Here is a 25862-nt window from a genome sequence, read left to right as displayed (position 1 = left end):
ACAGTAAGGTTAAATCTAACAGTGCTTCTTTCTAATATTTTTCAGATGCGATATAACATATTCTGTAGACCTTTATGTTTTCAGTATCTTGTGATGCTGAAGAAGGAGTCTAACAGTTAACAGGACTTTATCACCAGGAATCTCAAAGGCCAAGCCGACGATAAACACAACATAGTATTTAAACAAAGAGCTGCATAGTGATTCCCTGCATAGAAAAATTAACCATGACTTTTATCAGTTAAGTAAAAAGTGAACCCTTTCTTTACAATTCCAAAATCTTTTCTAACTGTTTCCAATTTGATGGGATATGAAATCCTGATTGAATTAGACTAAAATATTTAAAAATTGTTATTCAAAATAGAAAGCGTCAAAAATTAAAAAAAAACTATTTTGAAACTGAAATATTTTATTATAGAAATAGTTTAAAACTTAATGAAGTTTAAATGACTTTGAAGGTAAAAGAGATTAAAGTATGCATCATTCTTTAATTATACTATCATTGTAACCAACAAAAGCAACTTTTAATTAAATATTTATGTGTATATATAAATCGTATTACTTACATATTATTAAAAGTTTAAATGCCCAAATAAAATTATTTATTTAAAACATTTTTTTACCAACAATATAGGTAAAATTATTACAATTATAAAAACAAATAATTATTTATTTAATTGTGATTATTATTTATATAAAATTTAATTTTTTAATTGAACCTTTTTTGTCAGAATACCATGGCCTTGCTGGCTTAAGTCTGCTACTGAGACAGAACTAACTGCTTGCCAAATACTTTGGAATTGTCGGTGGGCGAGTCCATCCGTTCCATGAACCGTCTCACCTGCTGGAGTGACTTGAGCAGGTCGCGGTGGCCAAAGAGCGCTTCTCTTATCAGTGATAAGGCCAGCTGGATTCGGAGTTGGTGTGGTGGGTTTCGGAGTTGAAAGTGGAACATCAGGAGCGCACACACACTCTCTTAGAGAGTCCTGTTGGCTGCTCTCAATCTCGGCAGGACGAAACCGAGGCGTCCACCCGCGCACTTAACTAGGCAACAGAACTTCGAGCTACGAAGCGCCGAGACTTCGGGTAATAGCTGTGTGTGGTGGAAATTCGCTTGCAGCCCGACAGCGAGCCACGAACCACTCACTGGCAAAAGCATCGGTGGTGCACGTCGGTGGTGATGGTGGTGGTGCGGCTTTTGGCTGGGAATTTATTTGCGCAAAAACGAGCGCCTCAGTTTCGTGTTTGTTGTGCGCTCGTAAGGATGTGTCCGCTGGCGCTGCAGGACTTCGTGCGTTCGCGTCGCGTGTGTGCGCGCTTATTATCCTCATCGCTCTGAGGGCCAGAGTGCCCGACCAGTGATCCAAGCCAGGCCAATAAATCGGGCTAATTTCTCAAGTGTATAATGCCACTATAATTATGAATATCACCAGAAATTAAATCTGAATAAATAGTAATGATGAGAGAAGATGAATCTGCCAGTGAATCCGGTGTCAAGTTTTTATTTGTGTTCGTATTCGTGGAACGATCGTCGGGAATAACCTGTAACTGACAGAAAGGCCTGGCCTATTAAGCAAAACAAAAACCAAATAAAGGCAAAGAAAAACCCTAGCAAAAGGTGGTTATCCCCAGTTACCAGTTGTGTTGTTTTTGCTGACCCACAATCATAAATCATCTGAATGCCACATTAAGCAAACGGCTTGCCTGCTCCGAATCTGAATTTCCATTTTCTGGCTCAAAATCAAATTCATATTCCCACTCTAAACGCTTAATAATCGAGCGGGGGAGCTGTGAAATAAAAATTCCAGAGTCGTAGCGTCGTAGCTGCACCGAAGCATATTTTGCATTTTGGGTTGAACTTTTCCCAGCCGCTTGAGTTGACCCACTTTGTGGAGCATTTTCCTTTTCAATTTGTGTCTGAAAGCGACTTGGCCAAGACATTTTGGGCAACTTATCCCTCGGCCATCTCAGTTAATTAGTTTAATTAGTGAGTGTCGGGGCGGTTGGTTTGTCGGTTTTTCGGTTTTGCTATCTAGAAATTGGTTTGCCATTTTCCGAGTCCCTTTTAAGAAAGTTTTATTTTAAACTGCTGACCCGGGACTCGGTCATGCCCGGCCGCTAATAGCGGACATTATTGTTAAGCGGGGCTGTTGGAGATTTCGGGGATAAAATATATATAACAAAGGGAGACCCGATCGACTGCATGTGCCATTGAACAAACACTAAGCCCGTAGCGAACCCTTTTTTGCGCCATTTTTCTTAATTTCTCTCCCGATTCTATGGCAGCCATTTGTTGGGGCAATAAAACCCAGCCAGCGACTTGAGACATTTCGTCGGCTATTTCTCGACAAACAACAAAAAGAATATAGCAACCAACAATGGCTGGAAAAACTAAAATAAATTTATTTGCTTTGCCACTAAATTTGCGCTGATTTCGGTTGATGCCATTATTGCCTTTACTTTACTTCACTTGACTTTATTCTACGATGGCATTATGCTTGCTGCCCCACTCAAAAATGTTTGTCAACAAAGGCAGCGAAGCGTAAAAATGGTCATCGGACCCAAGGAAAGTGTTTGAGTGCGAGAGAGTGTGTGCTTGTGTGTGATTTTCAGCGAGTGTTTGTGTGCTTAACCTTTGAAAGGGTATTGGGGTTGAGTGAGTGTGTGGCACACGTTCAACTATTTTAAAATTTGCAGCACGTGCCCAAATTGCAAACATCAGCAAATAATAAAATAAATTCTGTGTAAGCGCAGAGCCTGCAACTGAATCTAAACAAACCAAATTAGTCGGGTGTCCAATGTCCAGTGTCCTGTGCACTGTGTCCTTTGCCATTTTGTATTTGTTTTGCTGGCCATGTGCGGCTACTTACAAAATGATTAGCGTGTGTGCGGTTGGCATACCATAAATCTGACTGAGAAGAGTTTGTGTAACGAAAACTGTGTAATAATTTCATTGTTGCAGCTGCAGTTTCAATGGCCATTTCGCTTTCATGGCAGCAAGAATTGCAGTTGCTCTTGCAACAAAGCCAACTTGTTGTTGCTGTCATTGTCGCTGGAAAAGCGAGTGGGTTGCCTGGCTCTTTGTTGTTACCAGAAAGCAGCAGCACTTGAGCCACACACAGCGAGACTGCAGTTGCACTTAAGCTGCTGCAGCGAGCAGTTATTCTGGTGTTTGTTATTTCGCCACTCTTTCTGCGCTGCTAACACCCACCCATTGTGCACCGTCTGGCATTATAATCTTCATCTATATAGTTGCCAGCAAGTGGGAACAGCGGGACAAATATAGAGACACACTCTTGTAATATTGCACTCACTTGACACGTGTTTCTCCTTTGAGTCTGGCTTCTCCAGTAGTTCCAGGACACTTAAAAATTTAAAATTAAATCCCAATACTCCTGAAATGAAAACTTCAACACCTTGAGACTGGGCTAATTAACCTGGGCTAAGTTCCGATCCACGGCTGCATTTAGTTTCCCATTTAGTTGACTGCATTTCTTTCATGTCAAAGCATTTAATTATATTCCTGCATTTATTCGTACTCGGTCTAACTTTTTCTCTGTTGGACTTTGCCTGATTTATTTATGCATTTACCTTTTCGTGTTGCCAAGGGAGGAAGCTGCTGTCATGCTGCTGGTTCGTTGTCTTAATTCATTTTTTATTCCAACGTAAATAAGCTGTAAATTACAACTTCTGTTGATGTTGCTTTTGCTGTTTTTGTTGCCGTCGTCCTTTGCATATTTTGTATGATTCTACACCGGCAATTCCCGGGCTGCTTGATTCCCTGCCCCATGCTTCATGCCTCATGGCAAATGCAGTGCCATATTTTTTCGCTCTTCACAGCCTCGCGCTATTTTCGCCACACGGAGAAAAAATAACAAATAGAGCTTTGGCCTCGTTCCTACATACTTTGTTATTTGTGTAACAGAAAACGAAAGGAAATGCGATAGCTTAACTTGCTTATACAGTAGGAATTACAAAATTAAATGCATTATCTTCTTTTATTCAGAGCTGAATTTAAAACCATATTTTTCCGCTGTGTTGCAAAGTCACAGCTCCCCAAGCTTCTGCTGCTTTTTGCTACTATTTAATTTAAAGTTTGTCCCCGAAAGGGAGCGACTCCGCCATGGAATGACGGGGAACAGGAACCAGAGTGGTCGGAGTATTGTCATAACTGCAAATCGGCTACTGACATCTAGCTACTTAACGCCGTTTGCCGCTTTCTATTTTGTGCTCGCTCTTTTATTTTCCCAGCACCCCTTTTCCGGGCATTGGGGCATGAAAGCGGCTCGGAACTGTCTGCAAACTGAGCTGGACAGGGCTAATGGCCACTGGCCAAGAACGCGTTCGGAATTATGTGGAAAATTGAGAAAATGTTGCTCAACTACAAGTACAAACTACAAACGGCTGTCCGGTCCGGCCGGCAACTTTAATTGCCCGGGGCACATTGCGCCACTCAGTGCAATCCGCAACTGGTCATTACGGGCTAGGGATTCGAGTGGGTGGCGGACTAACTTGTTGAGTGACGGCTCAGACTGACTGACGGCATGACTAGGTGACGAACTGCCACTGGAGATGAAAACGTTTCGCTGGGGCAATTGTCGTTAAGGTGCTTAGGGAAAGGCGTTGAGTATTTGAGGTCGTCTAGTTGCGGCTATTAATGCGGCTTCATACACCGACCCATGTCTTCGTTACAATTTCAAATGCTTCTAATTGTACAAGCGTCGTTTGTCTTGGATTGGATCTAATAATAGCGATTAACTAAGAAACACTATTCCCATTCAGGTGGAGCAGTAGTTTCTATAAGCTCTGAATACCTGACACTTTCGGACAATCAGTTATAAATAGGAAGGAGGGCTATTAATAGAAACTAATAGAAAATTATTGACTGACAGCACTTACAATGGAAAATACTTAGTAAAAGCTTTGATATCTTATATGTGGATTCATTTTTGCTTAAGAATTTATTGATTTTGATGAATTGCAATAAAGAAATTATTAAGTAAATGTATTAATATTTAAATTCTTATAAAAAATATATTTATTTGTTAATTCCCATGTTTATATAATACCACCATTATTTTTTACATTTTACAACTTTTACCTTGTGTTAATGTGATTTTCCGGCCACCACCAAAAGCCAAACAACAACCATTATGCTCTTGTGAAAAACTTACTTCCACAAACCCAGTTTTTGTGCAGTCAACACAGCAATACACAGAATCAAGCACCCATGCAAATATTCGTGAATGTGGTATCAGTGGAAAAGTCAACGTGTTTTTGCCCGCCCGCAAACCAAGGGAGTGTAATATGGAAAATAACTTCAATTAACACCACAGACAGATGCAATATTTTCGAGAATTCCTTTGGAGTTTTTCCCGTTTTATTATTGCACTGAAATTGATTGCGAAAATTGTTTTAAAAACGAATTAATATTGAAAAAAGGCACGCATGGGTTCATCTGGGTGTCTCGTGCAGTTGTTTCCATTAAAAGATTAAAACCTACTAGAGCCTTAAAAAAAATCCAATAATGAATAAATCGTATAAGGAAGAAAAACAAGTGCACTCTTAACTTAAACACCTCGGGGCTGAAACAAATTACTGTCTGCACATTCCTTGGTTTTGGTTGTAACTTTTTGGTGGAATCTGAAAATTTGAACTTTAAATTTTTACGTCAACACGTGGGCTCAAAGGGGAGTTGAAGAGGGTCGGAATTTGGAGTGGGTGGTGGTGCCGTTGGGAGGTTAACAAAAAATAAACTTTCAGCCTGCAGCAAACACATTAAAACAAAGTTTTTAAAAGCAACCACAACATTTACGTCATGTGCAATGTGCGGCGGGTTCCGTTGTTGTCAGTCCTTATAGTTGTTTTTGTTGCTTATAGTTGCCGATGTTGTTTTTTTTGGTGTTGCATGTGCTGCTGCCAAAGTTGAAGCCACCTTCACACACAAAAACACAGTTGTGGTCGAACTAATAGTGCTGAGATTAGGAGTTAAATGACTTTAGTAATTGTTTAAATTTGTTTCAGACATTACGTTTTGGAACTTGTCAGGATGGCTCTTCTTGAGATGAACTCAAAGGCTTAAGCTATTTTTTTTTGAAAAAAAAATTACTAGTATTCTTGCCCCATCTGTAGATTGGAGGGAGTGGCAACTTCAAGGCGGTCTCTCGTAGTTTTTATAGTCAAAAGCCAAGTTGTTTGGCAACAGCGGTGGCGGCAAGAACAACCAGCAATCGCCATTTGCTGCCACATGTTGTAACTGTTGCCGCATTAAATGTGCAACCCGCCTCTGGCGCATTTCACTTTTACTATAAACCCCGCTTTTATGCTCCCATCCTATCTGACCGTCCCCCAGCTGTTGGCCCCCAGCACCCAGCCCCCACCACCCTGCATCCTGCATCCTGCACCCTTTTGGCCGCATTAGTTGACTGCACACCACCAGCAGAGATTTCACTCCATTTTATGCTGTCAGACTTCCGAGTGCGCCGCTGTTCGGGGCTCTGTGTTGCTGTAAAAATGCCAAATTCATTTTCAGCATATAAACTTTCCCACACACTCTCACACACATGAGGTTTATGCTTCCCGCTGGTCGGGACTGACATCTTTAGTTAATTTTGCAGCCGCAAGAACTAAAACGAAAGGGATAGTGCCCCGGAATTTTAGGGGCCAGTAAAAAATATGTTCTCTTCATGAAATGAAAAACAGAACAAACTTAAGTTTGCAATTCATACCAAATCTATGTTAAATTGTATAAAATTTAAATTCCTGAAAATTGAATTTAATTTTGGTTTTTTCCTATTTTCAGCTCGTATAAAATGATAACCTAAAACTAAAATCTGTGCAATCAAAAAACAAAGAAAGAAAAATCTCTACAAAGCGACTGATATTGAAAAAACTTTAACCCAGAAATTCATACAAAGTTTGATTGGCTTTGAAAATAAACACACAAAAACTATATAAATGTAAATTGATTTCAAAAAGCCCAAAGGCGCTAGAGCAAAAGCCGATATTCAACAAAAATCGTAACGCAAACCACCGCATAAATTGCTTTAGATTACGTAAAAAAAAATATAAAAAAAAACTCCAAACCAAAAACCAAATCGCAATCGCATCAACAAAATGACGCTTCGCATATCGGCCGAATATAAAAATCATCAAGGGCTCATCATTTCTAGCTTTGTGCTGCTCCTGACTTTGGCCACCTTGCCAGTTTCCCGAGCCGGACGGATCTTTGGTAAGTCCCCGGAAAACATCTAATATTATTTAACCCGCTCAGGGTCTCACACCAAAACATCAAAATTTGGAAATCTTCTTGTTTGTGGTGCTAATTAACGCGGGCAGTTTGATGCTAATGGAATTTTTAATGCCACGAAGACGCAATTTGTAAGCTCTTCCCGGAATTACCCGGAATAGCCACCCTTGCCTTGGTCCTTGCCGGCGGTGGTTTCTTGTGCCAGAACTTGTATTGGTATCGGGTCAACGCAGCTCATTGACACAGGAAATTGTGTGTATGTGGGGAGCTCATGCTCTTTTCGTATTAATTATAATTACAGAAGGTCGCCTTTTTATGCCAGTCGACGTCGTTTACATTAATGAGGGACGTCAATGTCAAAAATAAACAAAAGCTTCCAGCACCACCACCACCACCACCTTCACGTCCACATACCACACACCACATGCCGCGCCACACACATATTTTTGTATTGTATTGGAAATGCCAAAGCACAGGTTTTGGTTGCCATGTTTTTATTTTCTTTTTCGGCATTGTTGTCTTTTGCTTGGGTGTACATTTTTATCGAGTGTATGTTCTGTTTGCGTTTGTTTGGGATATAATGAAAATAATTACATTTCTTGTACGTGGCTTGTAATACCGACAGAACAGGAAAAGTGGCCAGATTTCTGGAATTGGAGATGAGAGATATGTTGTAACTAATTAACCGACAAATAAATAAGTAAACATGGCAACAGTTTTGTACATATGACAATAATTTACATTTAATTATGGCGGCATAACTAGTTTCGTTTTCGGGCAAACTGGCTGTCATAACTACCAAAAAGGGTTGAAACCCCGTCCCAGCACATACTCAACATCCTCTCGAGTCTCTAATTGCAGGCACGTTTGTCCGTCCGACTTTTATCCTGTCTGTGGGCCTGTCCCTCCAGAGCCATTAGATTCGGTCACAGAACAGCACCAATAATAGCAACTGCCGGCTAGGGCAGACAGTGAAAGCGGACACAGTTCGGTGAAAAAACAAAACTTTTGTTGACACACATTTTTTCGCGTCCCCAAAAAGTGTGCTACGAAAATGCGAAAGCAAATGAGCGCAGTTCGCTCGTCATCAAGAGATGCAATAAAAATGGTTTCAAAAAATCTACAAAAAAAATAAACGGGAAAGACAGAGGTGCTCTGCTTTTATTCTTTTATGTTAGAGGTTCTTTTATCTAATAATTTTGTATTAAATATAAGATAAAGACTATTTAGTGATAATGTTAACTATTTAAAGTTTTGATGTTTAAATGGGAAATAAAATTTTTAACTATGAATATTTCATTTTGGCATCACTGTTCCAACTGCAAATGTAAACTTTAGCGATAACAGATGAGTGTGTGCGCATTGGCATTAGGTGGCAGTTGGCGCGTTGCTTTTTGTCAGGCATTTTAATGCCTGCCTTCAGCCGCAGCCGCAACAGCAGGGCAATAAAACTGCATGCCGCACAAAAACACACTCAGACACATAGACCCAGATACACATTCATATATAGATATATACGACCATGAAAGCGAAAAGTTTACGCGCTTGTTTGCTATAATTTCGATTGTTTTCACTGCAGCAGCAACACAGCACCAGCAACCCAGCATCAGCAGCAACAATAAATGCTGCTCCTAGTGGTGGTGCTGCTATGACCACGCCCACTCACCCATACAGATTCCAAAGGCATTGCATTTCCCAGGACAGTCGTGCACCATTCTGCAGCAATTTTCGTTTTATTGATGTGAGTTGCATTCACCATTGCACCGAAGTTTGATGCTGCTGTTTCTGTTGCTTTTGCTGCAACGACAACAAAAACAAAAACAACAAATAAGCTGCATAAGTAGCACACACTTTTACTTTACTTTTGTTTGCGTTATGTACTTTCGGTTAAGTGCGAAAAATTTATGAAAAACTTTTGAGAATGTTTTCGCAATTAAAGTTCCAGCGACGCAAACAAAGAGCTTCGAACAAAACGGAGTGTACTTGGTCTACATTCGCCATCTAACGCCTTTTGCAGAGCTCGGGCTTAAGTGGGCGTATAACTGCAGCTAGTTGCAGCTAATTGCTGGCATAAACGATGCCACCCAGATTGTTTTTTGAGATTCCCGAAACAAAAGATCCGAAAGCTTAATGTTTTCTATCAGTACAATTCCAGAAGAGTTTAGCAATTTAGAATATATCTCAGTACCCATTAAAATCATACTCAAGCAAATACTTTTTGATTCATTTTTACAAACCAAAATAATATTTATCATATAAATTACTATTTGGCTACTTGCTAATCCTGAAGATGAAGGAAGTTCTGCCCAAACCGAGAAATGCCGTCACTTCAGAACAACATAAACTTAATGGTTAACCAATAAAAACAATGGTAATAGAAACCCCCATGAATAAGTCAGGCAACTGTTCCGGCATCTAGAGAATATAAGAATAAGTTGAATCGGCAATTTTTGCCATCAAGACTTATTTATTGAGCCTACAACAGTGCCACGTGTGCTTCCGTTTCCCCAGTTACCTGTGCTTTTCTCCCCCAGGGGACCATACACATTGTCTTATTTGGGCCATTTAGAAATAGTCAAACATTAAGCGCAAATCGTTGAATTGAATGCTTGAACGGCGGCTTCCAGTGTCTGCAGCTATTAGCCAGGCCGGAGTGTCCTTTCGGCCCCGACTCCTTTTCACACATCTGCAATTACAGCCGCCACCGTCACCGACACACTTGCCAAGGCATATTAGAGGGCATCGGTTGGCTCACGTCGCAAATCGTTTCGCTTTTCGTTTTAAATTATTCATGTTATGGCTAAGAGCAAAGAGCGATTTAGGACTCCCCCGGTTCGAGGCACGCACTTTATATTCAGCTCATTACAACAACGCCGAACAATTGGCGACACTGTCGCCTGGGGCGAGGGGAAAAATGCTGAGATTTTATTTAGTGTAGGCGACGTCCTTGGCGGCTATCCTGTCTGGAGTAATTTCTTTATTAGATTCATTCAGGCCCTCGAGGAAATTTTCACTTGCCCGGGGCTACAGCAAAAGCCAAGCCAAGCCGAGTCAGTAGAGGGTGAGCAGCAGAAGCTAAAAACAATTTTCTAAATTAGTTTTTGCCTTGCTCTCTGGCTGGCTCTGTGCAAAAAGTAGCTTCATAATGTGGAAGGAAATTGTTTAAGAATTACATTGAATAGTTCGGGATTAAAAGTTACTCTGGCGCATCCTTTAAAAGATTTTAAAGCCAGCTGAAAATATGAAGCGCTTAAATTCCAGTTCGCTTTGCCAACATATTTCAACGTCGCTCATAAATCAACAAGCCCGACGACCAGCCATTGCCTTACGGTTATAAAATATTCAATAAAAAGTGAGGTAAAAATGTGCAGCGATTGGGATATTTTCGGGCGCGGCTTTATGACAACAAATTTTAATCATTATAAAATATACAGGAGCATGAAAATTCTCTTTTCGCCAAAAAACACGTTCAATCAAAATATATCATCGAATTTTGGCCAGCTTCCATCATGCAATTCAAATAGGTGTGTTTTCGCTCTGGCATAATAATTCATATACATTTTAATCAGTGTGTAATTAAATCGGGTAAAATCGCAAGATAAAAACTGATTGACGAATAAATTGTTAAAATTTTATTTCACTGTTAGTTGATGTGGGTTAAAGTGGGCACAGTTTTTTTCTTGAACTTACTGGTGGTACTTTAGTTTGCACATCACAAGCAAACACAAATGGCAAACCCATTCGCATTGACAAACTAAAAGTGCAAACAAGAACTGCTTTGACATTTGTTTGGTTTGCCTTAGCAACCCATACGAGTACATGGTAAATAGTGCGGGATATTTGACTTTTCAAAAAGCGAAAATAGAAAGCCCAAAATAGAAAATAGTTTCCCCGACACGACATGTTATCACAACACGCCGAAAAGCATGGATTTTTCATAATTTATGCGGACAGAATGGACACGTCACCCACAACATAATAGAATGCAGAGGACCCGCTCCCCGAACCAACATGGCTGGCAATTGCACACTGCTTTGTTTGGCTCTTGTCTGGCTATTGGCATTTTCAATTAAGGGCCAAATGTCAGCCGAACTTTGGGCCCACGGCGGAAAAATAATGGTCGAATCTGCAACGGGAGACCCATAGAAACCCATGCATATCAATTACTTTGGGTCAGGGGTCCTAGAAATGAAATTTGATTATTTTCCACGAATCATTGCAGGGCAAGTATTCTAAAGAGAACCCAATCAAGCGTGTACCGATATTACGTATACGACGGGTTGATTTGATTTCAACTTGTTTGTATCGTCATTTAATAAAGCTACGGCTGGCCAAGCAGCTATGCCAGGAAATTCAATTAAAAATCAAAATGCCAAAGTCAGAATATGCACAAAAATATGCAGAGTGTATGTCTGAATGATTTTATATTTACAAAAAAGTGGATGCTTACAAAAAATATTCTGAATGCGATAAATATTGGTAAATAATAATGCCGTAAAAACCAACAAATACTATTCCGGCAATGCAGAAATGGAAAATCTTCTTTACAGAAAATAAATAAAATTTTCGCCTGACCGGGAGAATGCAGCTCTCCTTTATTTTGTTTTTTTTTTTGTTTTATTGTAACGCTGGCAAAAATTGCAAATAAAATTTTACGCTTTTTACACAAAATTTCTACCACGCTGCCCTTTGCCGATGTTGCTGCTCCAGTTGCCTTTATTTTAGTTTCTGTTCTCGGCAGTGTCGTCGTCATCCTCGTGGCTTGCTTTGCATATCGAAATAATTTAGTTACAAGTTTAATTAAATTTTAGCAACAGTGGCCAAACACAATGTATCCAGCTCGTCTGGGCGAAAGTGTTGGGATATTGTTTTATCAGCATCTCCTAAAAACAAAAATTCATATAATCACATCATGCATATTAAATATATACAATTTAAACGAACGATTCGATTAGCCAAAGTCCTACAAATAAAGTTTTCTTTACCAGAGTCATTTGTTATGATTTTGGGACAATCGGAAATTAAATTTTCATTACAATTATCTGGGGCAAACCGAAAGGCGAGCCTTGTCTTAAAATACTCAATTAACCCATTGGGAAATAACTAAATATATGCAGGCTTTGAATGGTAAAAAAAACGAGTTTTCAGGACATTTTCCGCTCGAGAAACCAAATATAATTCACTCAATGTGGGTCATTAGGCAACTTAATTGAATTAAATGTTTATTTACGGAATATTTCCAAACGAGCTGCATCAAGTTAAATAAACAATAATAATTGATTAGACAATCGGAATTACATCAGCAAACATTGGTAATTGAAAATGTAGTCGCTAGGGAAGTGAATTCTAAGGAAAAATTAGAGAAATCATTTTGTAAGAACATTTTTACCTAATTTTTTGCTTAATTTAAGGTGTGGCTTTTGAAGAACTAAACGCAAAAACAAGACTCACTAAATAGGAGTCCTGGGCTCCTTTGTTATTCCTTGTGCCATCATGCTCCCATTATAATCCCAGCTAAGCTGCAGCGATTATTGTCTAAAAAATTCATGTATTTCATTATTAGTCTGTGTGCCAGCGGCTCAGAACTTCCGGCCATCTCGTCCGCCCCACCTGAGGCTGTTCATTTGCTGTCATAATTTAATTTTTGCCACCAGTCGGGAACCAAAACTCACACAGACTCACACCGGCTGGTATCCGGCACATCCTGGGCTCTGTTCTCTGTTTTCTGTGTTGAGGCTCGTCCTTTCACTTTGGCTGAGGCTGTGGCCACGGCTCCCCAGTAGCATTTTCTGCAGAAAGTCAACATAATCCACAGAGTCCCCGGCTACGAAAATCCCAATGTGGTAGCCGCTGAGGCTCATTAATCCATGCAGGCGAATGGCAGCCCTCCACCACATGGCTTGTTTTGGTTTTGGTTTTCTGGCCCCTCAGTCATCACAACTACTAAACGGCACTGAAAAAAATGTATTTGCGAAATGAGAAAATCTTTTTGGCTTTCTTTTATTTTCTTTTAAATATTTTTGTCATGTTAGATTATAATTTTTTTTCGTAACATTTTTTATGTAAGCGAACACTATATTTTTCGTAGTGCTGCCGTTCGTTTGGCCCATAAATCAGTGGCCTGCGGGCAGTTCATCATCATCATCATTATCGTGGTCTCTCCGCCAAATGAGCTCTTCCCCATCTGGACTCCAAAATTAGTTGCGTTCCGCGCATGAATGTCGCCATTTCTGTCGCTCAATTTGCTACACAAATTATAAACACCAAATGGAAATTGTAATAAAAAATGTGACAGCAGCACGGACCTCGTCATACTATACATTTACTGCAGGACCAAGGGGAGTCCTGTTTGACTGCCGCAAGGCTTCAAGGATATACCAAAAAGAAAAAAGGGTGGGCGGTGGCAGCCAACTTAAACTTTGCTGAAATTGAAATGCCGCTGGCTTATTTAAGCATTTATTTCGGCGACTGACGACGAGGCGGAAAGTCAATAATGAATAATCCGCCCCCAAGCAGCCGCAGCAGCTTTAAGGAAGACAGCGGCTAACTGTAATAAAATTCGCATAAAAATCATTTCGTCACAGCTTGGCCAAAAAAAAAAGCGTTGACCGACTTCAGGACAATGGTTGTCAAGAGAATTTAACGGAGGAGGAATGAGAATTTGATACATTTTTGGTAGGCTCTTAAATTAGAAAGTGGATAGGCTCAAGTTTATTTTTAACTTTCAAGTTACTCTCCAAGGAAAATATTATCTATCCTCATATAGAAAGCTAGGAATGTCCCTTTGGCCTGTTACATTTTTGAGCCACTGTACTTGGCCGACTTTGGTGTGGCCCAGTGCCATTGCAGTTGCTTGGCAAGTGGCCCGAACTTGGTTTTTGCAGACGTCCAAAGTTGGCTTGGCCAAGAGCCGTTCGTGATGTCGCGCCTATCACAACCAATTTACTAACGAAGCAGATAAATCCAATTTCTGGCCAACAGCAGCTTAGATGGCTTGCACCACGAGGAGGAAAGGGGAAAATAAATAACAAACAACAAAAATAAGAGCACTTCCTTGCCGGGGACAATTTCCGCTTCCGGTTGACCGGCGCCTCCAAATGACAACGCGGGGGCGTTGTTTATTAAGCTCAGTTTATTAAGCTTATCGCCAAGTTTATTAGGCTCTTAAAGCGTTTAGCACTATTCACAGATTTTTCAGGGAGAACAAGGCGTGGAGGGTCTTTGATGTCTTTGTGTGGCGAACAGAACTTTGATCCGTCTTTAAATTAATTAAATGAAGTAATTACAAAAGACCAGGGGGCCGCGTCAAAGGAAGCACTCAGCCAGATTGGAATGCGGTTGTTGGGATGTGGATGAATTTTGTGCTCGACTTGAGACACACCTTTGACAGCAGCCGGAAGTGTAGAAGTTGAAACCCACAAAGAGAAGTTGCATTTTTTCATCAAGCCAAGCCGCAGGGGGCCTCTTCGAAAAGTGCACGATTCTTCTCTGTGTTCTATTTGCACTTCATTGCAGAGGATTTTAATCAATAGCAGCCATGCAACAAAGCTTTGGAGATTACCGAGGCAGCTTCTGGGCCATCCTTGGCATTCTTACACCGAAGACATTTTAATTTCTGTTCCGGTCATTCATTATTATTTGCCAGCCTTTTGTGACTCTAAGTGAGTTATTATGCAGTTGCAAAACAATTTGATACTAAGTAAAAACAAAGCTCCCTGAAAGGGAGAACAGCACATGGCCTGGACATGGCACATTTGTTTTTGGAAAGTTTTAAATTAAATTTCCGACTATGCGTGCGAAGGCCAAGCAAACAGAAAGGATGCACCAGCTGCAGTCTGACCCAAATACTATGCCAAGTCTTCGCTTGGTCCTTTTGCAAGCCACACACTTGATACACGGCGAGAATAAATCGCCCACTGTATACTTGCAACAATCTTAAATCATTGAGCCGGTCGTGAAAAAGTTAAGATCCAATGACGCGTTTTTTGAATCTCTGCCAAGTGAGTGCTTTTTGCTGTTGGCCATGGAAGCGAGTACTGGAATCGAAATCGGAATCGAAATCGCCTCTGGGCAATGACTTTCATCATAATACAATTTTTATAATTTAATCAAGCTGAGAGCTGTGTGATGGCAGCTGAGAGCTGTCGTGGCATCATCGAGCAATGTGCAAATAAAAATAAGTGCGACAATAAAACAAAAGCCAAACAGAAGCGTTGCCGTGAGTGGAGATTAACAATGGAGGCGTCGCCGCTTTTACGACCGATGAGGATCCGGATGCGATGCGAGAGCCGTGGCACGCATTTGTCATACACTTTTCGGGCAATAAAAGGATCCGGCGAAGGGTTCCCCGGGGCCCCACGCCACTCACTCAGTTGTTGCTTTTGTGTCGCAGCTTTTACGGCTGCAGCCTGTCAAAAAGTATGTCGCCCCGAAACAGTCACAGTTCTGGCCAAGTTTTAAAGCGCTCTTTGGAGCTTTGCTCATAAATCTATTAATTTTCATTACACAATTACCAGAGTCCTGTCAAAGGTCAGGGAACGAACGTGTCGGCTAATTATACAACACAAGCAGCAGCCCCATATAGACACACACGATCAATCAAATTTCCGGCGGCCTATAACTAGGCCATGACATCGAAAGGCTCGAAAGGGAGGGGAAATGGAGTCAGGGTGCCATGAATATTTTGATTAATTGCTCATGGACATATATGAATTTATCATATAAATATTAAAGCAGACCTGACGGTTTTTCAGGACCTGCAAGCACGTGTGCGCCGACACAAAAACCAATTCGACTGTTAGTCGGCTTAAGTCCCCCATAATACATTTTATACATGGGTGCAGGCTTGTATCAAACATTTGATACCCATGAATATTTTAAGAGCATTTCCAAAATTGCTAACAAAACAATGCTGAGCCGAACAGGACAGAGCTCAACGGCAGAGGACAGCAGCGGAGCGGAAATAAATGCAATACATTTGAATAAACAGGCTTACACATACTTAAACAAATGCACATGATAAAATGCTGTACGTGAGTGTGTGGGTGGCTAGGCTTTCGGGCCATGTCAACCACTTGTTAGTCGCAGGATGAGCAGGATGTTGTTGTTCTGGTAACAATTTATATCCGATTTTAATATTGAATTTCGGCTAAGGCAAAGCCAAATGAACTTTGTTGTTGATGCTGGAAAGCAAAGGGGATTTCATTTTTTGGGTAGTTCGTTGCCCTGGCAGCTGGGATTATCTTTCAGTGTACTCCCACACACACACGCACACACCCATAGAAAGACTGACAATCAAGGGGTTTTCATGGATCGTTGAGAAATCGCAATCGGATATGATTTATAAAACATTTATTCACATTCCCGGCAACGGCCTAACAAGCTCAATCATTGTGCCTATTTGCCTTCGATAAATCTAAATCGGGCCGATAATGTTCGCATGGGCCAACAGTCCCAGTCAGTCGCATTGCCAACGAAATTTGACTAATTAAAGCCACATATGTATGAATAGGCAGTCGGGCGGGCGGGCCAGTCGCTCGCTGGTGTGCCTTTCAAAGGAGCAACTTGCTCACGTAATTGCCGGCGAAATCTAATCAGACTTTCTGATGTTGTTGCCATTAGGGTCCGTGTGTGAGTTTCCGGGAAAACTTCACATGTTGCGGCCCACGCACAAATGGAAATGCATAAATCAAACTGTTAGAGCCTGGTAACCAAGCAGAGATAAACGCGTATTATTATGCCGTCAAATTCAAAGGCGTTTTTGCTGGGGTTGGGGCTTGGATATGGGAGAAAAAGAAATCCTTACCCGCTGATTCATGCTTCTTATCAGCCATCAATCAATTGGCAGGCCCAGGATATGGTGCCATTAATAATAGGCTGGGATATACAGGACCAGTATTTAAGCAGTTCGAGCCTCGAGGGCTTCACTGTCGAAAACTTTCGAAACAATTTATCGAGCGGAACGCAAACACACAAATAAGTAAGCAAAGACACACATTGTGGAGCAAGGTGGGTCCTTCAAAAAGTTGCATACTATGAAATTGACAATGTATCCCTTTTCATAGCAATTAAATTTACAAAATAAAAAAGAAATGTGTTTTTATATATTTCCTTTATTATTTAGCAGACATAACAATTCAAGAGGCCCACCCTAATGTATACAGATGCAAATTGATGTCGACAGGCAGCCCAAAAGGCGTTCTGTTGGCACAACTGGAAAACTTTTCCCGGGCAACCCAATGCCGAGTGCAGTGCTCAGATTGCCGGGCGAAACAGCAGCTGGGCGGGGGTGCAAGTGGAAAGGGGAAACCTCACAGACAGGCCGAGACCAAGTATTGTCCTCGTGGCCAGGCCACTTGGCGCTTTCCAGACAAGTGAAAACTTGATAAACTGGGTCAGCCAGCTCGATGGCTTGGGGAGGTGACACAGGCGGGGGCTCTAGCTCCGTGCACGGATAATGGTGTGGGGGCGAGGTTGCCAACAATCTCTTCCCCACTGCTTATGCATGAAAATCAATCTAAATGCAGGCCACAAAGCTGTGCCAGCTTGGTTTCCAATTAATGCATTAAGAGCTCACCCCAGCAGATGACGAATCGGTTTGGTCGTTGAATCTGCGATTAAGTGCGACTTGAGAATGTGGCGGGGTTTAGGAACTTGACTCCGAAATGCCCAACCAATAACTTGGCCACAAGCTGCAGGAGTCGGAAACTGAAATGCTCCAGTGTGTGGTTTCTCATAAACTGGTGGATGTCACACATCAAATACAGGTTACATTTTCCCAATTTTTATTATGTTTTATATCAGCTTATTTTGTATTTCAATTGACTACAGTGTTTATTTTGTGCACTGCTTTTGGCAAACGGTCTAAGCCTCTATTAAACTGAAACATTATATTTTCCGAGCTCTATAGAATATATAGCTAGAGGCCCCAATATGCAGGTGGAAATATAATATATAATAATTTGCACATTGACCGCAATACACTCCGATCGGCAAGTTTCTGCCTTCTCGGTGGGTGGTTTTCTGAAAATGGGCAAGTCAAAGGCATCTGGGGGCCCACAGTAAACGTTGACCACATGATTTGTATCACAAATGGGCCACAAATGGCCACAACATACACTCTAAACAGCACACACCCACATGGGTGCACAAGGACACAAACAAATATGGGGAACTGGCTCCTAGAATGGCCAGTGCAAACATTTATTGCTAATTGCCGAAAGGACATTTGCATAAACTTAACAAAACCCAAAGTTTTCCATGTAGGCAAACAAACAAACGACAACTTGACCACACTCGCACACATCCCAGGCACACACGAATACACGACAAACAAGCGTCTTGGAGGTGGGCGTGGCACGTGCAATTTGCCAGCCAATTGAGGCAGCCACCGCACCACCAACCACACCACCACCCACAGCTCTAAACATGATTCAATTTCAACTAGCTGCACAATTTGTGCCGGGTTCCTCAATTACCAGTTTATAATTGATTTCCCCCAACACCCCCAATTTTTGTATCGAGCTCTTTTAAAACGTTTTTAAACGGTTTCCACTCTCACACACACCCAGATTCACATTCGTTTTGGACAGAAACTGTTTTCTGCCATCAAATAAATGTTAGAGAATTCAATTGAAAGTGAGGCATTTCACTGCCGAATTTTGTGAATTGGAAGCAGTCCAGCTCAGCGGGGTAATTATAGCCGAATGCAGCGGCACTTGTGCATTTTATTGGCTATAATTGCCTTCGGTGCACGCGGCGTATGAGTAATGGCAGTTTAGACACCAAGTCCGTATGCAGTACACACTCCAACTATTTTGTTATGCAACGGGCGCTTGGCCCATTTAGGTGGTGCCAAAAAGAGGAGTGGGGACTGGAGCAAACATTCCCCTCCAACAACCCCCGAACATACACCAAGAAGAACCGTCGCCTGTCGTCCATTTGTCCTTTTATCGCACACGCACATAAATTGACCAAATTAATGCGAAAACTGAACACGCGTCGGGATTGGAATGGATTGGTAAGGGTATGGTGTGGTATGGATGGGAAGGCTTTTCCTGGCATGTGTTTTAATGAAGTGCTCGGCTCGACGAAGGCCTTTTATTCCGGTTTTCCCTTTGACTTTGACTTTCGCCTAACGATGACATCAACTGGAGGCTTTCACCCTGACAAAAGATTTGCCTAAGTGCCCTTATCAAAGTGACAACAGGCGCAACATTTCTTCGTTTCGGCTTTCAGTCTATTTATTGTTAAGACCAAGAATGGTGGTTCAGTAGACATAGGGGTAAACTGCAAAAAATTCCACAAGAACAGTCCATAAAGATTCCCCATAGTTGCATTGATAAAACTTTCAGAGACTCGCCGGACCACCCACAATAATTATAAAGCCTGCAAAAATTGGCTTATTCTGCAATAGGTCAACCGAAAAGCGGAAAACAAAAAACTATTAGCATAAAATCCAACACAAAACGAGGACAGGACAGCGGACCGGGGATGGGGGACCGGGAGGCCAGAGGACCTTTAGACTTTCAGACTTCAGACAGTAGCTGGAGGAAACGACGCTATATAGCAATAATGTCTGTGGCACTCGCAGTCTGTCTGTCTGCTTTCTGCTCCACATAAAGCACAGGAAATTGTATTTTTATAGCTACCCACAGAAACGGGAGCGAGATTGGTAGATAAAGAGCGAGATGGAGCGAAAGGGAAATGAAAATCTGTTTATGAAGTCATTGTGCCGCCAATGGCGCTATCAAAACCAGCGACTCGCAGTGCTGCTGCTGCAATTGCAACCGGAAGAATCCGGGCCTGTTTTTCGCCGAGTGGCATCTGTGGATTTGGATTTGGATTTTCTTGCACGGCTCTGCCTCCAGCTCTCCCATAGCCGCTCAGCCCCGTGTTTGCCATTTAAATGGAAAATTTCGAGTGGCATTTGCAAACAAAACGTGGCCGAAACTCGGCAAAAAGTGGGTGAAAATAAGCCACGACAGGGAAACTCTCAAAGTGTCTGCTAGCAAAGCTCGAAAATTACAACGCGGGTTGGCGGGCTGGCGGGTATGTGGTGTGTTCGTTCGTTCAGTTCCCGGGTTCTGTGCAATTTTTGCAATTACAAGCCGGCAATTTTCATTGTTATGACCGTAATGAAAATGGCTGCAACCATTTTTGGCTTAGCCTGGGCATTTTATATTAATTAATATTAAACATAAGCCGCGACGAGCGGAGCCAGGGAGGGAGGAATGAAATTTGCATTTTGACGCTGCAATTTGATTGATGAAAAATGTAATTAGTTGTATGACAAAGAAGTGTGGGCGGGGGCGGAGTGAAAGCAAACGCATAATTGTGAAAATTTTTCCCCTAGCTCTTGGCTTTTTTGCTCCCATTCTAGAGTCAAAAAAATGAGAAACTAAAATGAAAAAAAATTAACTACAAGTTCGCCAGCTGGCTGAGTGAAATGTCAGCATTTGTCTTGGCCAGAAGTTGTCGCTTTTCGTTGGCCAAAAAGAAACGAAACGAAAGTTTCCAGGCACTGACCGCAGCCAACTTGTGCAACTCCAGACTCCAAACTGCAAACTCCAGACTCGCGACTCGGGGCACTTAAAATATTTTATATTGACATTGAGTCGAGGGCAGCCAACTAAAAAGCGAGGCAAATAAAGCTCCAGCTGTTCTGTGGTCATTTCATTATCGAGTCGAGTTCCATGCTCGGTTGCAATGCCACTATTTCCAGCAATGAAACCGAATGCAACAAAATTGCCACAAAAAAGGCAACAATGCTATACTTCTCTCTTGTTTAAAAGCTATTTTCAGCGATTTGCAGCATTTGTTTACTTCAATGTCATTCTGACAGTGGAGTTGGAGTATACTTTAAGCTGTTCCTATAGCTGTTCCCTTCGCTAATGATGAAATCTTAAAAAAACTGCATCACATCCTCCATCCAATATTAGCTTTAAGCCTTCAAAGAAAATCAGCTTGGTATTCCTTTCTCCTCCCAAAAAAATATTTGTGTAAAAAAATGTATAAACGACAACGCCACGACAGACGTCAGAACCATTTCTGGAAGCAAACTTTTTCACTTTTCGCCGCGCTTCGTTTTTTACTGGCACTATTTTGGGTTAGTTTACTTTTCCAGCTTTCAGCATTTCATTTTGATAAATTGCAACCGCCCCCAAACCGTCGTGTTAAGTGGGCGTGCCGGCCCAATGTCAGGCCATTAAGCCAACGAAACTTGGCTCAACTGCTGCCAGTGCTCTGGCCGACCCAAATAATTTCGGTTCGAACCAGTTCGGTCAATGCAATTTAATTACTGTTTATGCATAATGATCGTTAGTTTTGCCTAATTAAGCACCACTCGCCTGGCAATGATAACATTTTCGAACTATTTTCGCATAGCCGATGCACTGTCAGTTGTCGGGGCAACACCTCAAATTGAAATGGAATGGAATTGGATTGGGTGCACAATAAATTATGCAAATCAAGCAATTACCTCGCTGGCTTCGTACCGTTTTTCGTTTTCGTTCAACTGGACCATCCTCTCCCCCATTAGTCGTTGGACTTTGTCACCTGTCAGCCGGCCATCGGGTTAGTTGTATCTGTTGCCGAGGCAGTGCAAAAACATTTACCAATTTACATAAAATTTGTATGCTCATTTGCTAAATTCACAAATTAATTGCCGTCACTCTCTAGCCCTGTACGCCGGCTCCATATTACGCATACGACGCGTGGTCTGGCAGTAAATTTGCCACTGCCTAATGAGGCATTGACCAAGCCGACCGCACATAGCGATAGTTATTGAAAGCTATAGAGCCGTGCGATGCAATCGGTAGCCGACTTTGTGTATTGCCACTCGAGCGTTAAATTTAGATCTAATCGCATTGCTTAGGGAAGTTATTACTGAATGTTACTGGTAGACTAAGCATTCCATTACTGGTAATATTATTTTAACTATATTAACTAAGTTTAAATATTAACTATCCCTCCTTGGTAACCATTTAATGGTACACCTGTTCCGGTCTTAATCCACTGTAAGCTCTGCCTTATACATAAAGTAAATGCTACCAATTAATTGGAGCAGCAGTGATTTTAATCCGGCTGTCACCTGCTGGGCGGCTCCGTCGGTGCTCCGCCTTGAAATGTAATTTCCTGAATTGCAGTTTTGAATACACAATTCGCCCCATTCAATGAGGGTTCTCCACGGCAGACGACGTGCTTATTGTAGTGACTACACAGTTAACTCCGCCCTCCAGTCCCCTCAAAAAAAAAAAACCCTACAAAAAAAACTCACACGCATTGAATATAGAACCGCCGCAACGCGGGACCTGAAGGGGCGTTGAGGACTCTGAATGCTTGAGTGGACAGGTAATGGAAGCTGTCAGAAACTGCGACATCACCGCTGTCAGTGGCTCCAGTTTTATAATATTATTTTTTTGTGATGCTCCGGAGCAAACAAAGAGCGGAAAAGGAAAATATGAATGCGTGAAAGAAAAGAAAAGATGAAATGTACTTGCCCAGCCGTATGCAAATTTATTCACTTGGACGCAAATAATACAATTTCAATGGCATTAATGAAAACAATTTTCATAAATGAATGAAACCAACAAACAAAAAAATTCGAGAGACAGTCAACGAGCCGCATTAAATTCGGCTGCATGCGAAAGTAGCTTAATGTTCAAGTGGCAGTCACTTGATTTCTTTTAATATTTTTATTATTATTATTTTTCTTTGAGTTTCCATTTATTTGGCAGGTGTACTTGATGCACAGAAAAATATCAGCACAAGTTTAAATTTAAAAAAATCATCAGAAAATCTTTCTTGACTCGAGGCTTGAAAGCGGGGCCCCTTTTCAGATAATCAACTATACATTTATTCATAATTCTAATTGCATTTTCAATCAATAGGTAGCAATTTTTGACGCTGTATTTCTACTTTCGAGACGGGTGTGGTCGAAAGTTGAACACTTGAACACATTTTTCAGGATTCGATGCGGCGGCAAAGTTTGCAGACGAATATTGAACGCGAAGGAGACCGCTCGACCGGATTAGAAGTGGGCGGGAAGTGCAGCTAGCTCATTGGGGCGTTTTGGGTCGTTTATGGGCGCTTTGGCGTAATTTCTATTATTTTCCATGGCCGGCTCTGGGCGCACTCAAAAAGCAAACAATTAAATGTCCAGACTGCGCCCGTGGGCATGCTGTGAACAGAACAAATTGAGGTCAGGCCAGAACGGGTGAAAAGCAGTTGGCAGAAGGCAGAAAGAAGCTATGGCAGCCACAGCGAAGAGGAAAACCCAAACAACAGTTAAAAGAAAATTGGCTGCTGCTACTGCTATAGCTGTTGCTGTTGCTGTTGCTGTTGCTGCTACAAGCAACCACAAAATGAAGTCGACTGGGAGAACTGGGAAGCTGGGAAACTCAAGGCTGAGCAAAATGAGAAGCTGGAAGCGGAAAACTGGGACCTGGCCATGGCCACACGCCAAACACTTGTATTTTGGGGTCATAAAAGCCAGAGAAAATTGTGCTAATTAACCCTAAAAGAAAGCTTTTCCCACGCGGCCGTGTGTCCGGGTCCATGTCTTTCCTCTGCTCTCCAGTGTGAGTGCATTTAAAATTATTTTGCACATTATTGCCGCTCATTGTTTTTATAACCCAATTATTATACAACAAACTGTTTGGCTGCTTAGAGGCCTCGTCTGTGGGTAGAATGTTGCGAGTGCTACTTGCAGGCTATGCAAAAATAGCTTTTATTATTATGCTGGTGCCATCAAGTGGCCATAACACGCATACGACACGTTGCCACCCAAACCAGAATTGCCCAAATATGAGTAATTAGCCGTAAAAATACAAACAATATAATATTTAGAATGTGATTACAGGTTGCTATCGTTATGATAGCCATGCTACAACAATGAATCACAAACAATTTACCAACTAACAACTTTTAATGTGTGTTGGCAGCAACAAAATGGAAGCCCACCCCCACCCGCACACTCGCTCGGTAGGAAATAACAAACAAACCCTCAAAGGTGCGGGTGTGTGTGTGCGTGTATGCAAAATACCAAAAAGCAAACGAAATTCCGTTACGGAAAAACAGAGAAAAGAAACCGTACACCCGAGCAGGAAAACACCTAAACAAACAGCACGTGGGTCCCTGGATAACCCGGATTGTTTCGGCAAAGAAAACAAGACCAGGAACTCCCTAGGTCTTTAATAAATTTTTTGTGATAGTTCTCTGGTATGGTAGAGACAAAATTATTGTGAAGAAAATACGAATATACAATTATATAATGCCGGGAATTACTATCAAAAAGGCATTAAGCAGCCATATGGGGCAACGATAAATGCGAGCAACTAAATTTAAATTTAAGCGGTTGCCAGGCACCACCAACCAAACAGAAGTGGAGAGCGAGTGCCTCTGAAGTGGGGCACATGAGTGCACTTGAAAAAAAGTATATAAACAATATTTAAAAATGTTATGTACACTAAATACTATTATAGTCTATGAAAGCACTATAATAAACGATGTGTTCAGGGTGTTACAATTTTTAATAGTTTTGAGGTTTGCATTTCTTGTAGTGCATCCCAGCTAGATAGGTGGGACATACGTGTGTACCCACAGCGGATGTGCGTGTTTTCAGTCAGACTGGATGCCTGCCACCTCGCTTCCTAATGCCGCAAAGTCATTTGGTGGCTTATGTTGCGCCTCTCGCAACCGACCGACAAACAAACGCTCAGAATTGAGTTAAGGTGAAAAATATGCAAAAGGCAAAACAGCAGCGAAAACACCGAAAGCCGAAATCCCTAGGAATCGAACAAAAAAAGGAGGCAGCACATGCACGCACAAACAACTTGGCGCTGATCATTTATAATGCGTTTGCGTTTGGTACAACACGGCGTATGGGTAACATGCTTTTTCCACTAGCCGGCCGTGAATTGTATTTGCTGCTTTTGTGTTTGCCGTTGCTGCTGGTAATGGTTTTGGTGTTGCCATTGGTGTTGTTGTCGTTGTCACTGCTATGCGTGCGTTGTTGCCATTAGCCGAGCTTCGTTTAACGCCTGGCAAGGTTGTCCCAAGTCCTTCAGACAGGTAAAAGCCCAATGCTCTTAATTCCCAGAATCATTAAAAGAATGTCTTCTACAAGTCTATCGTTCATACACATTTTCTAAAGAAAAATATTTCAAGAAAAAAAGTTTTCTAAATAATACTCTTATTAAAAATCCTTGTGTCTAGCAATTTATTAAAATAAAAATACTTTTGAAGATTTAAAGCTCGTTTTTAATAAGGGCAGTTGATTCCTAGAAAGTGTATTGGATTTTCGGCTCCTTACCTCCCACTCCTCAGACTTATTTCATTTCTTTGACTTTCTCCTGCTGAAGAACACATAAATAGACTCCCTCGCATTCATCCATTTCCCCATTTCTGGCGCTTTTCCTCGTCACTGGTCCGACGCTTCGAGAAGATGATAAATTAATTGGTTTTTTATTTATGACGCGATGCCGTTGAGGGGCACTGCCACTCGTCATCCTTCCACAGGCTTGGCTTCTGCGTATTTTGGCAAATTGTCACTCCCCAGTGTCTGGCCTGGATGTGTGAAAGGTTCTTTTTGTTCTGAGGCTCGTTTCATTGCCTG

At 41.6% G+C, this 25862-nt stretch overlaps 1 protein-coding gene across 3 annotated transcripts in view; it reads left to right on the top strand.

The window, feature by feature from the left end:
- The first annotated feature begins 1475 nt into the window (after positions 1-1475).
- Positions 1476-25862, top strand: part of LOC6505984 (tyrosine-protein phosphatase 99A) — a 102070-nt gene continuing 77683 nt past the window's right edge. For all 3 annotated transcript variants that reach the window (XM_014905382.3, XM_044714321.1, XM_032449442.2), the window contains exons 1-2: positions 1476-1615; positions 6800-7228. In XM_014905382.3, coding sequence (XP_014760868.1) covers positions 7114-7228 — 115 coding nt within the window. In that variant the 5' untranslated portion in view covers positions 1476-1615; positions 6800-7113. The remainder of the gene's footprint in view (positions 1616-6799; positions 7229-25862) is intronic.

This window comes from Drosophila ananassae, chromosome 2L (genome assembly GCF_017639315.1).
Source record: "Drosophila ananassae strain 14024-0371.13 chromosome 2L, ASM1763931v2, whole genome shotgun sequence".
Lineage (NCBI taxonomy): Eukaryota > Metazoa > Arthropoda > Insecta > Diptera > Drosophilidae > Drosophila > Drosophila ananassae.
Note: the sequence above shows the minus strand (reverse complement) of the source record. Positions and strands in the feature narration are given on the sequence as shown.